A 15,943-nucleotide genomic window follows, 5' to 3' on the forward strand; every position below is an offset into this window, starting at 1 on the left:
TTGTTCTTCTTCAGGCTGGGGCAGCCATAGTATAATCTCCCACAAGGCGTTTGGCTTACAGCAGCGAGTGCCCTGAATAACATGAGATACAAAAAACTATACTACGTGTCCGAGCGTGCAAAAACGAAATGATGTCAGATAACAACGACCATCCATCGGCACGTCCAACCAGCAGACGTCACGGTACAACCTCCTTTTCCTTCCCCTTTCGGGATGGCGGCAGCGCCAAGCTTGGTGAGCTTGCCATGCCTGCGGCGCTCGCGAACGATGCGAGGCGTCGCGTCCCCTTGAGCCCCGTTGGTGAGGAGAGAGTATTTGGTGAGTGTAAAGGACTGCTTGGAACCGAGGCGTTCGAGCGTGTCGATCTAGTGGGCGTTTCGCCCTGATTTGCTTCGGTGAGTAAATATTCCACCCAGAGCCGGGAAAAAGACTAGGATGGAAACAGCGGTGAGCTTGCGGTTACAACAATAAAATTCGTGGTGTTACCTCGGTCTCATCTGTCTTTTCCAAATCGACTGTCTTTTGGCTTGGCGACCCGATATTTGAAGAACGTCCCCAAAATGAATTGCCAGATGAGGTCATTATCGAGGAGCGCTGAAGGCCTGCTCTTTCACGTTCTGCGTCCGTCCATGACAGAACAGATGCAAGGAGTGTGAGCATTTCGAAGCGCTTTGCATCGGCACGTGGTGTAGAAAGAAACGATAGAAGAACGTTGTTAACCAGTCTCCGATCTACATTCGTGTCAGATGAGTTGCGCCGAAGTCTACGGAGGGCTTCCATCAAGTGCTCATTGATGATTACGGCTGAAAAGAAGATTGATATTAGGCAACATGTGCGGTGATGAAAATAGACCTTCGTGTCGCAGCTTGCCGATTAATAGATTCTTCTCCTTGACGTCCTGTTCTAGCTCTTGTGTTCGCGAGGCATGGATTTTCAGTTCATCAAGCTGGGCCTGTCTGATATTTCAGCTTGGTTAAATGATCGGCCACAACACGAGGCAGACCTCTGCGTCCATAGCTCGTCGCTTGAATTCGGCTAATGACATGGTGACATCATCGAGTTGAGATCTGTAGTCCTTCACAGCTTGTGCAAGTTCGTGTTCTTTGGCTGCCGATGTTTCAGCATGGAGGGCTTGGATATAAAATACGCGCAACATTGCTTACATGCTTGGAAATCCTCTAGCACTGACTGTAAGTTAGTCGCAGTCTCCCGTGCTGCGACCAACTCAACTGACTCTCGATCTCGAGCTTCGCGTTCCACCTCCAGATCACGCCTCAATGTCTCCAGGTTCAATCTTGCTTCATCACCCAACATCTTATCCTGCATTGAGGCGCGTTCCCATTCGCCACGCTCAAGGCGGCACCGCTCAAGCTCACTCAAGGTCTCCCGAAGCTCGCGTTCGCGTAGAAGACTTTCCTGCGCATTCTCGTTCAGGACCTGGCTTCGAATTGTATCTAGCTCCTTTGAATTGCGTTCTGCTTCTTCATGAGATGCGATGAGCTCGGCTTTCAGAGTCTCGACTGTGGAAACCAGATCGTCATTCTGAGCCGTAAGATGCTGAACGAGTTGTTCCCTCCTATCAAGTTCTTCCTATGCATAGTTCGTTAGGGTGTTGATAATAATAAACACTCCAATAGAAACGTACAGCGTCCTGTTGCAGTTTATTGCCTAGGCTTGTACGCATTGTCGTGAGTTTGGCTAGGAGGTTGCGATACTGTGCAGCGAGATTCTCTTTCTCATCTCTCTCGCGTTCGAGTTCTCTCTTCAGCTTCTCAATCGGTTCCAAGCCCTCCTCGTCCACGGGGACACGGGAATGTCCATTGACGCCAACTATGGGTGAAGACGTGGAGCTGCGTTCACTATCTAAAGATGAACGACCATCCACATTTGCGGCGGGATTGAAAGGAGAAAAGGGTCTGGCATGGACTGGGGACCTCGAGTCATTCCGGGTGATGGCTGCGCCGTTGGAAGACATCGATCTTGTTCTTGACATTCAGGTCTACTCAGCTCTCAGAGCATAAGCCACTTCACACACCAAAAATGGAATCCCACGTGCGCTTTCATTGAAGGCATGAAAGGCCCTTTAACCAATGCCATCATGCCTTTGTAGGAGTTACCCTTTATTTCGAGTTTCTTAAAAGCTCGACTCATTAATTGGGTAACATGAATTTCGGATTAGTATCAGATCATGAGGGCCAAAACACTGCAGCAGCTCCCATCAGAGCTCTTGTGCCACACACTGTCATTTCTCGACGCGTACGACCTAGTGCGGGTACGAAAGGTAAGTGAATAGACGCCATTCATCTCACTGTGCTCACTACTCGCTCGCCATAGACTTGCAGAGCGTTGAAAGGAATTATAGACAATTCGGAGATGTTGCAATACGCCATTGACCTCGGTTACTTCCAAATGATTCCAGGTTCCTCGGAAACGGACGTGCCAACGGCTACGCGTCGCAAACAACTTAGACTGTATGACGCTGCACGGCAACGCGTTGATTACAAAGTGAAGTACACGCTCTCCTCATCAAAACAAGGATTAGAACATGTATATGCGTTTGGGGGCGGCATATACGGTTCAGCTGCGGAGGATTTGATCCACTTCACACGACTGCCATCTGCGTCTGATTCTGGTGATATATATAGTTGGAGTTACCCTGTCGATTCAACGACCTTCCTGAACTTCACTTTCTGTGTTGCGCAAGACCTACTCATTTTATCAACACGTTCACTAAACTTGTGAGTGTCTACATTATGTTTGCTCTGTCAATTCTCAGGCTGGATTGCGTGGGCAGGCGGAGTCATGCATACGAGATCCATCTGAAGTCGCTAACAACGTACCAAACTCACCCCGATGCAGCGCAACCGTTCCTGAAAGTACTCGACCAGTATAACGTTGACCACCGATCATTACATCCCAGGAGTCATATGAAGCTTCAAATTATCGGAAATTACGTTTGTATGCTATGTCGGGCTGTTATCAGCAACGGGGACGACTACTTGGATGCTATGCAACTGTGGGACTGGAAATCCAAAAACGGCTACCAGGTAAATCACTTTCACAAGTCAACTCGACTAGAAATTGAAGGATATGACAGTTCACTTTCTTTTTTGCCTATGATATCAGTGACTACTCCTTCATTACAGAGGATAGGTTTCTCGTCTTTGTTACCTCTGGGGCTATGGAAATATATTCCATTGTTGACAAGTCAAAGCACCCGCAACGCACCGCATCAATCTCCTTACCTACTCTCGTGGACAGCTTTGAATACACAGATGTGTTCATGAGCCAAAATCCGACTCCTAGTGACAACTTTCTCTATTCTCGAAAGTCCCACCAGCAACCTTCATGCTCATTTCATCCAAGTGGAGATGATGGACTCATAGTCATCCTTGTCTGGGTCGGTCCAATGCGTGAGGACCATTCGCTCTTGGACCAATCACTCCACTATCGCTTTGTTGTCCGGCGTAGTGCCATTCTAGAATTCGAAAGTTCGTTTGTCAGGATTCCCGGCCAATTAGGATCAAATAGTCCCAGGTTGCGATGGTCGATGTGGGGACCGCAGAATACTTCGTGGTTCCATGTTCATGATAACGAGGACTGGCATACTTCGCTCAATGGTTTCCGTACTGTGGAGTCCGTCAATGAATCTAGCCCTGACCACTTTTCGGACGACCCTCGTCGGCTATATATCAGGGATTTTAATCCACACATCGCTTGGAATTATAGCGCGGTAGACAAATCAGGATGGCGCAGTGAAATTATACCAGCCCGCGAGGTGCACGGGACGATCTCATACCCATTTACAGAACCGCTGGGGTGTGCACTGGCGTATCGCGAGAGTTCTAGCGAGGAGCTGTTTGATGTGAGCGAGATTTTGTCAGACGAAAGTAGGATTCTGCTGATTAGAGTGAGTCGCAACTTAATCTTGGTTCCCCCTGGTGACAACGAATTGAGGTAGAAATACGACGACGATGACGACGGCGATGACGATGACGACGACGATTCACAAAAAATTGATGTATTGGTATTCTGACCACCAATGAGAATTTTCGCTTTAGAAGAATGGTCTTTTTGTATAGGCGCGTTTCGCCCGTAATAGCCCGTATGGCCTCGTACAGCGCATTGCTTGCATTGGGTGCATAACCAAGGTGGAGCGTCTGGTGTTTCAATAGTTATTTCTTACTTTCATTCATCGATCACGATCTTCACGATCCCCAGGCATCGCGCTACGCTTGACCCGTGCCTTGATACCCATCGCTGCTATATAGTTAACTAAGCATCTCTAACATTTTTCTTGTTTCAGTTTCTCATCCGATGCGGCTGCATCTCTCTTCCTTTTCCTCTCTGCCAAATTGAAAGACATTTGACATGCATGTAATGTATGCTACCTTTTCATATCCACGAGGGTTGCCTCCCGTTCTTTGCAATGTCATAATTACGGGCTTCCGCATCTTAATGCGGATACCCCCTTTGCGTAGAATATGGTTGTGATCAGTCATCCAACAACAACACTGCCACTCGTCATAAAGTTCCAACAGAGCGCGAGTGTCATTCAAGCATCTACACGATGATCTGAGGTGCGTCATTGAATAACGATTATACTGTAAACTTCTGGAAGAACCCCCACCTAAGCATAAGATGTTTGATTGGCGAGGCCATCTCCGCACATTGTGGAACGAACATAAGATATGTGTCCATGTTGCATCATTAACAGAGTTCATCTGAGTGCTGGGGTTCATGTCCATGTGGATAATGTATGCCTCCAGCCCAGAAACGAGGCACTCACAGCAGGACACAACATCAGAACTCGCCATTCATTCTCACCTTCCTCTCCATCTCCTCCTCGTGTCTCTTCAACAAAAGCCGATCCACCCAACCGCCCTTAGGAAACGCTTTATCCCATCGATTATGCAAATGGACGGCAAATATCTTTCCTAGTGCCCTATCCAGTGCTCCACCCTCCTCAAGCCCCTCCCCAGATCTGCCGGTCCACTTCCCATCTACACGATCAGGTTCAAATGGCTCTGGCGCTCTGTTATCAAGACGACACACTAGAGGGTCGGAGAAGCAGAACGGCAAAATTTTGAAGGGGGGTATTGATTCATTGAGGAGGCGCCGCCATAGCCTATGGTAAAGAACTGAACCCCAATCAGTGCTTGGAGAGCGCGGAGGAGTACTGTGTGCCATGAGATGGAAGGCTTCGCAGAGATAAGGTGAGTGCTTGCGGAAGTGCATGAGCGCACCGTTGAACGGTTGGTAAATTTTGTCTGTGGAATATTGCGAATTAGCGGGCAAGAGAGGATTGATAACTGAATTACCATAGCAGTCCCATTGCGTCACGAACTCATGCTCAAGCAATGGCGAGAGATCTCGGGTTAAGAGCATATCCATGTCTATCCAAGCGCCGCCATATGTCCAGATGACAAGTAAGCGGACGAGGTCGCCGTCCACCCATGCTTTCTTATCCTCAAGATTGAGCAAGCGGTGATTCTCCATTGCCGTACCCTTGGCTAATCCAGGTATGTTCACTATCTGAAGTGTGAACGAGCCAGGAAAGAGCTCGAGGTACTTTTGCACCACCGAATTGAGTGATAGGTCACCATTTGACCAAAGTACCAGACGAGAGCGGGGCAGGTCTTGGGTAGCGAAGAATGACTTTAACATGTACTCTTGTCTCTCACCGAGGAGAACAAGATCGTCGCGCCAATATGTGTGGAACTGTGCTCGTTCCTCTGGTAGGATATACTGTTCCTGTTCCTTCCGCTCCCCTTCCGCAAATCTCACTATCCCTGCTAATTCGTAACAGTCCATACCCATCCGCATTGGTACACCTGCCTGAACCTCAAACCGTTTCCCGCCATACACGGCGTCACTGACATTGTACAGTGGGCTGACCCGCTCGGGCTCGAAGCATCCTGCAAGTGGGGACAGTGGGAGTAGTTCGCGCTGTATCCAATCTCGTCGATGGAGCACGAGGCCGATGCTCCCGTGCGGCTCGTAGAGATAGTATACCGTGGAACCTATGATGAACACCAGTGGAAGCGCGAATTTCAAGAATCTTCTGAATCCTCTTTGCAATCGCATGTTGGTGAAGAGAGTCGTGATTTCCGCCAGGGTGCAGAATGCACAGTGCCATTGGCCGTGCATGGGAACGACTTTGTAACATGCTCTCAGGCTGGATGTCACTGATCAGGCGTAAGACCTTGTTCGGTCACCTTTGTTGCATGCCACATGGTGTGAACTTGAAGTCAAAAAGTACTGCGATGCATATGGGTCACGTGCCGTCCGTATAAGTCCGAGAATAACTTGTACAGTTTTCACAGTGAAGTACTAGTAATCTCAGGCTGAAGTTCGAAGTATTACGGTAACACCTTTTGGTACCACAATGTGCTCACTGCTCACCGCCGGTCACCGCCTTAGTCGACACTTCGAAGATGCTGCAATATATTGTCGACCTCGGTTACTTCAACAAATGATCGCAGTGGGACCCTTGGAAACGGACATAGCTACACGTCGAAGACAAGCTGAACAGCATGGACGCCGCATGGCCACGCCTTGAATACAAGCAGAAGCAAACGTTTAACGCTCCCTATATCGATGTTAGGATTCGTTGGCCTGTAGGTGGTATATACGGTTCGGGTGGAGACGATTGCATCCACTTTGTCCAACTGCTATCCGCGTCTGATTCTGCTGATCTAATATTGCTGGAGTCACCCCGTCAACATGTCGCACTTGGTGGACTTCGCTTGCTGCCCTGCACAAGATCTACTCATTGTAGTAACACCCCCACTAAGCATGAGAGCGTTTACATTTTTACTCAGCACATTCTAAAGCTAAACTACACAGGCAGTCAGAGTCATGAAGAGATATCTATCTGAGGTCGTTTACAAGGAACGATTCTCACCCCGACGCAGCACAATCGATATTGAAGGCACTCGAGAAGGATGAAATCGATCACGCAAGATTGCTATACGCTGTTAAGGTCCAAAATTCAAATTCTCTGGAACTACATTAGTGTGCTACGTCGCGTCCTTCAAGTTACGGAAAACAGAGGCTCGGGGACTACTTGCAAATGTGGGACTGGAAATCCAAGAATGACTACCAGGTAAATCATTGTTACAGGACGAATCGGCTAGAATCTAAATGATACCACAGTCCATTCTTTTATTCCACGGTATCAGCGGATGTTCCTTCATTGCAGAGGATCATATACCAAAATCGACGGAGTCGTGGAATGACGCGGTGATTGAAAATTCAACATCAAAGTTAAGTTTCGCGATGCTAAAAGTCAAGACACGTTTAAGTTTAGTCGGTTGAACTCGGGATGTCCGGAGGCTGGTTGAAATTTGTTCCTTCTAGGCAATCCTAACGAAGTTCTCATGACCTTGTCGAACGTGAATGTTGCCGACACGGTGAGGTCACTTCACTTCGACCACACACTACCGACAACTATCTCGTCGTCGGATGGCCCGTCGTCCGAATGTACAATCAGATCTTTCATATCCGGTGAGAATCCTCGGGGTGTATTGTTAGTGACGGTAGCAGTATATCGTTTCTTTGAGGTTGGAGGCATCGTCCGTCTTCATCTCTTTCTCCAACTTCTACACATCAAGATATTCCTTCTCGGCAAATGATATCGCAGTCCCGCCAATGACATATCTCGAACAAAGAACGGACAGTAAGCATCATGTTGCCCGCCGCTGAATGGCAAACCGTGATACGGACTCATCAGCGACATCAATACCTGTGTTCAGTAAGTGTCTTCGATCTTTCTGATTTTGACTTGCCAATCCAAATGATTTAGTCATACAGAACGTGTATCACCTTCCGTAAAATTCTTCGCCTCGTCTTCTTCGAAGTGCATTCGTCATGTCAGCATCGAAGCCCTTAACCTTGATGATCTCGTAAAAGACGTGATCACAGGTGTTTGTCCACATCAATAGCATGGATTATATGAGGTGGATCCCCGCGTTTTCACATTGGTCGGGGGTGAGAAACGCGAGGCCCGTGAAACTGAGATGGGTGCCCCGGATTGACACTGCAATAACGATGTTTAGCCTCTTCTTCGAGGGATGATGGTGAGTTCATGCCGCTCCACAGATGCGGGAGTCTCGTAATGTCTGCAGCGCTGACGAGGAGAGTCGCAGATGCTTACGAGACAAGAATCTCAAACTGCCAAGCACTTCGCATTCTAGGCAAACTTCTCGCAAGCTGACACGATGAACTTCGAAATCGTAACGGATCACAGCATCAGTCATAATCAACACGAAGGTGTTTGGGGTGGTTTGGAACAACCTTCCGCGAAAAAGCGAACACGAGAGGTACGTTGACGTTTACAGTCACCAACATTAAAGGCCAACAAATCAAGCATGTGGAAACACTCGATGCGCGTCCCGCACAGCGGCGGGAATCATTTTACCCCGATCCCTGCGTACAGCGGCAACTTGACGAATGTTGAAGAGTTCAACTTAGTTGCGTATGCATTGCGACTATAATGCCGAGCCGTCATCGGACCCGAACTACTTGTCTAAAGCCAAATCAATTTAACCTTCGAATAACTGTCAGTGAGCTCACGCTTTCATAAATACTTGGCCCCGACAATCAGAAACTATCAGAAACTATCCATATGTGCTAGTCACAGAGCCGACGAATGATGACTACTATTACCCCATCCTTGGTTCTTTTCCAGAATGTTTATCAAGGTTTTCAGGACATAAAAGCATGCCGTCTTTCTCTCCATCTCAGAGTTATCCAAGAGCCCTCAGCCAGACCTCACATCATCTCCTACGAGCAATGCGCTTTTCCTTCCTCACCGTTTTGGCTGCTTTGACAGTATCTATGTCTGTCAGTGCAACACCATCCATTTTCACTACGTCCGAGTCATGTCGTGCCGTTGGCAAGTCTTGCGAACAAGGCTCTGACTGCTGCTCTGATGCGTGCGCATATAAATCTGTGGGTTTGCTTTGCATCCAAGATTCAGCCCATGACTCACCCTTTGTGGTTTATAATAGGATTGCAGTGGGAAAGAATGTATTGATGACGACTCCATACTGGGTGCCCAGGAGTTGGCACGTCGTGAGAGTGAGTCATGCTTCTGCCTTCGTATTGATGCTGGTGTTCATGACATGACTCTTAGTTGATTGTTGAGTTGATTAATATGGTGGCTCTCGGACAAGTTTCACTGCCTCTTGAGATACCCCTCAATAGAACGAGATTGATACACATACGTATCTTTCTTACACACAATCACTTGTCAATACCCATATCGTCCCCGCCCCCATTTCGCTCCCGGTCTCAACCTACATTTCTAACAAATAGTTCCTTCCGTACGATATTGTTTCGCCTCCGTCTTTCCAACTAAGACTGATGCTCATTACTGAGTATACTTACTACTACATCTGCACAGCATTGGCACCTAACGATGCATGGTTCTCCCTTTAGCACGAGCCTTTCTAACTCGTCAAAATATTGATTTGAAAACATGTAGCATGGTTAGACTAGCTAGTGTAGCGGAATGTGTTCACCGACTGGATCACCCGCTGCATGATAGTAGGCGGTGCATAACGAGCTTGAAAAGTACCGATCGCCATCATCCGTGGAAGGCCGTCAAGGTAGACAGCAACACTCACAGAGAATCGGACAACGACTAAAGTGGATGAGCGTATGGATTTGGCGGTACGGTAAGTTCACGAGCATGTGATGATGCCATGCGAGACCAAATGCGGACAAACAGCAGGAGGTTGAGTGCCTTACTTAGTATACATCGAATCAAGACTTAGCAAGCCTGCCGGACGATCGAGTCTCTGCCCTTGTTCCCATTCCGTACTCTAAATTGAAAGATTCAAACGACGACGAATGTGTGATGCCACGGAGAGCTTTTCTGCAGACATCACTTTCAACCATGCTATCCACGAAGTCCAGTTCACAGTGACTTCAGATCGCGTCGTCGTCGACCCGGAAGTGAGCAAAGATCCACTGTCTGTACTATTCACGTCGACTTGCAGCACTTTGCGACGGTCGCGTATCGTTTTCTCGATCCCTTCGCGGTGGCAACTTCAAGTTGATGAATCCTGAACGTTAACTTCGAGTTCAACTTGGTTGCATAAGTATGTACCTAATAATCGGACCCGAGCTGCTTGTCTCAGAAGCCATACCAGTCGAACCACCATCGGTGAGCTCACACTTTCATAAAATACGTAGCCCCGACAATCTGAATCTACCCATACGTGCCAGTCACAGCCGATTCCTATTACCCATCCTTTATCGAATGTTTATCAAGGTTTTTAGGACATAAAAGCATGCCGTCTTTCTCCCCACCTCAGACTTATTTGAGCGCCCCTCCGAGGGACCTATCTTATATCACCTACAACTAATGCGTTTAGCATTGTTCGCCATCGTAGCTGCTTGGACAGCATCTATATCCGTCAGTGCAACACCAGCTGTTTTCACCACGACATGCCGTCTTGTTGGCAAACTTTGCGATGAAGACTCTGACTGCTGCTCTGATGTGTGCGTGTATAAAGCTGTGAGTTTGCTTTTCGTCCAGGACTCAACCTTGTGACTCACCCTTTGCATGTTGTAATAGGATTGCAGTAGCAAATTTTGCTATGTTGACGAAGAAGCCCCGGAACAATCCAAGAGGCTGGCACGTCGCCTCGAGGGTAAGTCATGTTTCTGCCTTCGTATTGATGATGTCGCTCATGACACGATTCTTAGTTGATTGCTGAGTTTAACCAGTGTTACTCTTGGACAAAACTTACTACCTCTTGAGATACCCTGGAACCCATAAAACAAGAGATACACACACGTATATATTTTGCACATGCAATCACTTCTTGAAATACATTTCGACCACGTACTACATTTCTCTTAATCCTTTCCAACTTCCCGTACTTTATTGTCCCCCCTCAATCTTTCCAACTAAGACTGAGCATACTTACGTCTGCATTCTATGAACGGAAGCGGTGTGACCAGTCACGCATATTTGGTCACGCCGGTTGTAAATACGGTACTTGGTACTTGCAAATTAGTGTTCCGTGAAAAACTCCACGCCGAGTTTTGGACATGTTTATAACATTGGGCATCCCCAGGCCAGTTATTGACGCGTGTTTTTAACTAGTTTTTGACGAGTTATTGACACCGGCTATATTGTAATTTTTGTGCTACAGAATTTGAGAAAAATTGAACTTCCAGGCTACAGGACCACCACCAGCTGCTTGTGAAGATGGCCCAGGTGTTTGTGACCGATCTTGAGCCTCCGTCTCAATCGGCTTGTCGGAGAGAAGGTCCAGGAGCTCGGGACCGTCTAAACGAGCATCTTCACTACCGACGAACACCCGGTTACTGCAGCGCAGATATCCGGGGTCATCCTCATCAACGAGATTCACGCTACCATCAAGCCATGCATCTGAATCCTCGTAAGCGTCACCTGCATCCGAGCTCTCATTTTCATCAACTTCCTGGCCGAAAATGGTTTCATCGAGGTCACGAAACTTGACGGTTGGTTTCGGCCGCGGGCTCTTGTTCTGCCAGTGTCCACAATTAGAAAAACACTCTGCGTGAAAAAGATTGAGTCTGACGCACGTTTTCAGCATTCATGAAATGCCACTGTCGTATTTGGACTTGATTGATAAGTGTAGTGCTCTTCTGACGATTGCGGAGAGCAGAGTTCAACCAGGTCATAGTCGATGCTGTTCGTTCATCAGCCATCGAGTTGACTGTGATTGAGAAAACCTTGACCGCAAAGAACTTGACAAGACGCGAGACGAGTCAAAACACCCCCGCGCTTACACTTGCAAATCACGTACCGCGAGAATATCAGCGTTGTCGTGATCCAGGAAGCTTGTCCAATACTTGAGAATGTTTGTATCGTCGGTAAGCGGATGGTTGAAAGGCCAGGCTCCTTTTGAATATGCAAGAATTTGCTCATTGAGCTTCGCGAGAGCAATGTTACCATCTAGGCCATGGATGGTATCCTCCTTTGATTCGTATTCGACCTGTAGCTGTGATACGAGAAAATTGCCGATGCGCTGCAGAATGACGTTGTCATCTTGAGCAACAGAAGCTGATAGATCAGAACGATGAATGCGAATAGGTGCAAGAGCGAGGGGGTTGATGTTCTTGAGAATGGCCGCATCTCGATAACCTTTATTGCCACCGTCTGAGTGAGCAAACAATGACACCATAGGTTTGGATGGATTACACGTACGAGGTATCAAGAAAAATGCAACTATAAATGTATCTGAAGGCGCGCTGTTGTGTCTCAAAGAAGTCCATAGTCGAGGAGAGGTAGCAGGACCGTTGTTCTAGAGACTATTCGGCTCTTCTCTTGTCTCTGTATAGTCAACTCCGACGCTCAACAATGTTCTATTAACGCTATGGTATATTTAGAGTTTTTGACAGTTTTCGACACCCTCAAAACGCCCTCGAGTTTTCGACACGTCATGAACACGTTAAAAACATGTCAAAAACTAATAGTGTCAAAAACTCTGGAGTTTTTCACGGAACACTATTGCAAATTACAATTCACAAACTTTACAGGGCACCAAGTCCCATAATATAGGAGGAACGATTGTCTTCCTTATCTTATGGTCTGACTAGGGAGACCAACCAAGTCCAGCATGTGGAAACTGGACGGAAAACTCATCGCGCGTCGACTCGCGCGCCATGACGTGGATCATTTTTTCCGATCCATTTGACCAAACTTGAAGAGTCCAACTTATATATGTTGCGATTTGCAAACTTACAACTATGACAGTGAGGCTGGAAATCAGTAATCGGGCTCGGCCGAACTTTATTGTCTAAAGCTATGTCAATCCAGCTTTCGAACCACCATCGGTGAGCTCACACTGTCATATGTCATAAACTACGAGCCCTAACCGTATATGTGCAAGCCGCAGATCTAGACGAACGATCGCTACCACATCCTGTCTATTGCTTATTCCCCGACCATTTTCCGGGACATAAAAGCATGCCGTCTTCCTCCCCATCTTAGACTCGGAATTATTCGAAAGCCCCTCGGACCTCCTATAGCTCATGCATCTATCCTTGCTCGCCGTCGTGGCTGCTTTGACAGCATTTATGTCTGTCAGTACAACACTAGCTACTTCCAACGATACGTGTCTTGCCGTTGGCGATTGTTGCGATGAAAACTCCCAGTGCTGCTCTGATGTGTGTGCATGGAAAACTGTGGGTTTCCTTTGCACGCATGTAGGATTGAACTCACCCTTTGCGGTTTGTAATAGGATTGCAGTGATAAACATTGTGTTGCTGACGACGATCTACTGGATATCGAGCAGCTGGCACGTTCTTATAGTGAGTCATGTGTCTGCCTTCGCCTTGATGCTGTCGTTCATGGCACAATTTTTAGTTGATTGCTGAGTTGGTCAACTTGGATACGATTGCTCTTGTACAAGTTTCGCTATGTCTTTGATATATGTATGTATCTACAGATTTTGCCCACCTTTTGTTCTCTGTCTCATCCTTTCTACAAATCCAGAGTCTCTGTACGATATTGTTTCACTGGGCATACTTACTACCACGTCTGCATACATGTACCTAACGATACGTAGCTTTTCCTTTGTTTCTAGTGTGAGCATTTCCCACTTGTTAAAATATTAGATTTGAAAACATGACATTAGCGAACGAAGTACCGCAGCCCTTGAACATCCATCCAAAGCCTCATAAGTCGGCCGTAATCCTAAAGGGAGGTAGAGCGGATTCAACAGCGATGAGCCCGTCCTGCTGCCGATACGCCCCCCGGTGGTACGTTCGAGCAGTGCAAAGAAGGTGCGCAGTGACGAATTAATTGCTGTAGGATGAGAAGCGGGGGTTCTCGATCACGGTAGAGGAAGAGCGCCGAACTCCTGAAATAGAATGTATAGACTAGCGCTCAGCTTGAAATCCACTCGCATTTATTAAGAGTGCTGCTCGAAAAATCGTACAGGCTCCTTCAAATACTTTAGATTGGGAGATTTAGGTTTTCTTGATCAGCGGAAGAGATACAAAACCAACAATAACCAGACATTAATACTGATGATACTCTGTTTACCTGATCGACGTAAAGGAATGGAATTCTGATGATGTGCTAAGTCAGCCGTCACCAGCCGACTTGGTCTTTAACAATTCCGTGATCCTGTATTCCCAGTATCTGCAAAACAATCAGTGAGGTATGTACTCCAGAGTGCTCGGTTAGTGACCAACCTTTTGCGTATAGTATCGTGCTCGTTTGCCAGGGATTTCCAAAGCTACGATAGGTCAGCTGTTTGTCGCGTTCGTGAAGTGCGTATCCCACCTCAGTGGCTTTCACCAAATCACCACCCCCCGCCGCCGCCTCGTGAATATCAGCCATGAATTCAACAGCAGCGACGCAGGGCAGTTGTGCATCCTTCGAAGGAAGGGGACTCTCAAGATCAACGACTTCAGGGGGTGTACCTAAAAAGGGCTGGGGCAGAGAATAAGGCAGCACGAATGATTGAAGCTCGGAATAAGGAATTTTGGAATGATCAAGCACCCCGCGCAGATAATTCCATGCAGATGCGTTATTCGGCGCAACCGCAATCCGCTCCTTTACGAACCTGTTTGAACGGCTTCGTTACCGCTATACGATCTCTGAAATCAGGACTTACGCAAGCTCCCGCCGAACGATCGCGTCTCTGTCCTGATCCCCGTTCCGTACTCCAGATTGAAAGGCGACGAAGAATCTGTGATGCCATGCAGAGTTATTCCGCACATCAATTTCAAGCATGCTCTCCACGAAGTCCAATTCATGACTCCAGAGCTCGTCGTCATTGAAGTAAGCGAGGATCCATTGTCTGTACGACCACGTGTGATAGTTCTTCATATCAACTTGCAGCGAGTTGGCGATGAACTCGAGCTCAGGACCGGGGTTGCGAGTCTGTTGCACGAGCAGCCTGCGGTGATGCCAGACTTGATATGTCTTCAGATGCTTGATTGCAAGTTCATCCATCAGCTGAAGCTCGTCGTCGAGGGGAGACTTCAATGACATGAGCGTTTTGTACCTGTACTGCCTGATCGTGCATGGAAACGCCATCTGTGTTCGACTGAACGTACGTGATGAAGCAAGTGAGAGACTCACCATGCAGAGTAGTGTCCAGGATTCTGCCGGATTATATTCTCTGTGAGCTCCAACACTCTGGGACTCATCTCACCGCTCTTGACGATCCCTCTGAAGTAGTTGGTGGCATCTTTGTCTAATGGGTACAAGCCGATCATTGGATTGAGTGAGGGTCTGCAGACGAGCCGGTTTGCTCACGAACATTCATCCGTATAAAAGATGGGGGCGAGAGGGGTGACACTCTCGTACTGCTCTAAGGGAATGATATCGGCCCACTCAGGTCGCTGAGAATACAACAGCGTCTCCTCTTCTGCAGGGATATCCATGGCCAGATTTTAGATTATGGTGAGGTTTCAAGTATCGATTTGAAGACAAAGGGACGAATGGCCAGAAATGGCAACGGTTCGGCCTAACTGGACCTCTTTCAAAGTTTCGGACTCAATCCATAGAGTTAGGGTCATTGTAAGCTCCCGGCAATGGCGAGAAAGAAATCAGGTAGTATTACAGCAAGTAGCATACATGTATATTGATACTTTTATTTCCAATACCGGCGTTGCTGAAAGAGGGTCGATGAATGATACACACCCATCGTTACCTTCTTCCAGCAACGTCCACAGCAGTTCCAATATCCATCGCGAAAAAAACGACACTCCACAAAGGAGCAACGAGGAAAAAATTACATCAACCAGTCCGAGAGTAGTCTGAATCGAGTTTCACGATCCACGAAGGATACATGAGCCACGAAGTGAACTCAAGGACAAAGAAGTCCATCGCAGGCCCGCCTCATACGCAAGGAGGTGGTGAGGTTCATAATCTAGCGATGGAGACCAGGCTGACTTACAGTCTGGTGCACCGCTACGCGAT

General features: G+C 47.5%; 7 protein-coding genes across 7 annotated transcripts; 3 read left to right on the forward strand and 4 right to left on the reverse strand.

Moving 5' to 3' along the window:
• Positions 1-34: 34 nt before the first annotated feature.
• On the reverse strand, positions 35-2,022 carry DEU56DRAFT_808710 (uncharacterized protein). Its single transcript, XM_041353439.1, has 6 exons — positions 1,646-2,022; positions 1,164-1,590; positions 1,004-1,107; positions 853-952; positions 487-803; positions 35-430 (listed from the first exon to the last, which is right to left on the reverse strand). The coding sequence occupies exons 1-6, from the start codon at positions 1,991-1,993 to the stop codon at positions 179-181; spliced, it is 1,548 nt and encodes a 515-aa protein (XP_041207543.1). The 5' UTR covers positions 1,994-2,022; the 3' UTR covers positions 35-178.
• Positions 2,023-4,069, forward strand: DEU56DRAFT_858701 (uncharacterized protein). The gene is made up of 4 exons (XM_041355297.1): positions 2,023-2,281; positions 2,335-2,738; positions 2,795-3,047; positions 3,098-4,069. Exons 1-4 carry the CDS (start codon positions 2,189-2,191, stop codon positions 3,959-3,961), a joined length of 1,614 nt encoding a protein of 537 aa, XP_041207544.1. The 5' UTR covers positions 2,023-2,188; the 3' UTR covers positions 3,962-4,069.
• Positions 4,070-4,803: 734 nt separating this feature from the next.
• Positions 4,804-6,087, reverse strand: DEU56DRAFT_738416 (glycosyltransferase family 32 protein; the record flags this gene model as incomplete). The annotated part of the gene is made up of 2 exons (XM_041348658.1): positions 4,804-5,270; positions 5,322-6,087. The coding sequence occupies 2 exons, from the start codon at positions 6,085-6,087 to the stop codon at positions 4,804-4,806; spliced, it is 1,233 nt and encodes a 410-aa protein (XP_041207545.1).
• A 449-nt stretch (positions 6,088-6,536) lies between these two features.
• Positions 6,537-8,498, forward strand: DEU56DRAFT_756840 (uncharacterized protein; the record flags this gene model as incomplete). The annotated part of the gene is given in 11 exon segments (XM_041350067.1): positions 6,537-6,620; positions 7,019-7,108; positions 7,159-7,306; positions 7,363-7,531; positions 7,566-7,681; positions 7,736-7,756; positions 7,816-7,907; positions 7,927-7,992; positions 8,061-8,081; positions 8,199-8,324; positions 8,358-8,498. 11 exon segments carry the CDS (start codon positions 6,537-6,539, stop codon positions 8,496-8,498), a joined length of 1,074 nt encoding a protein of 357 aa, XP_041207546.1.
• Positions 8,499-10,272: 1,774 nt separating this feature from the next.
• DEU56DRAFT_404556 (uncharacterized protein) lies at positions 10,273-10,960 on the forward strand. Its single transcript, XM_041346060.1, has 3 exons — positions 10,273-10,528; positions 10,589-10,664; positions 10,720-10,960. Exons 1-3 carry the CDS (start codon positions 10,376-10,378, stop codon positions 10,728-10,730), a joined length of 240 nt encoding a protein of 79 aa, XP_041207547.1. The 5' UTR covers positions 10,273-10,375; the 3' UTR covers positions 10,731-10,960.
• Positions 10,961-11,042: 82 nt separating this feature from the next.
• DEU56DRAFT_404574 (uncharacterized protein) lies at positions 11,043-11,835 on the reverse strand. Its single transcript, XM_041346061.1, has 2 exons — positions 11,587-11,835; positions 11,043-11,528 (listed from the first exon to the last, which is right to left on the reverse strand). Exons 1-2 carry the CDS (start codon positions 11,710-11,712, stop codon positions 11,166-11,168), a joined length of 489 nt encoding a protein of 162 aa, XP_041207548.1. The 5' UTR covers positions 11,713-11,835; the 3' UTR covers positions 11,043-11,165.
• A 2,023-nt stretch (positions 11,836-13,858) lies between these two features.
• DEU56DRAFT_404581 (uncharacterized protein) lies at positions 13,859-15,498 on the reverse strand. Its single transcript, XM_041346062.1, has 6 exons — positions 15,282-15,498; positions 15,101-15,215; positions 14,631-15,032; positions 14,297-14,579; positions 14,206-14,249; positions 13,859-14,152 (listed from the first exon to the last, which is right to left on the reverse strand). Exons 1-6 carry the CDS (start codon positions 15,403-15,405, stop codon positions 14,095-14,097), a joined length of 1,026 nt encoding a protein of 341 aa, XP_041207549.1. The 5' UTR covers positions 15,406-15,498; the 3' UTR covers positions 13,859-14,094.
• Between the last annotated feature and the right edge of the window lie 445 nt (positions 15,499-15,943).

This window comes from Suillus clintonianus (assembly GCF_016758775.1).
Source record: "Suillus clintonianus strain FC179 chromosome Unknown DEU56scaffold_44, whole genome shotgun sequence".
In the NCBI taxonomy this organism is placed as follows: domain Eukaryota; kingdom Fungi; phylum Basidiomycota; class Agaricomycetes; order Boletales; family Suillaceae; genus Suillus; species Suillus clintonianus.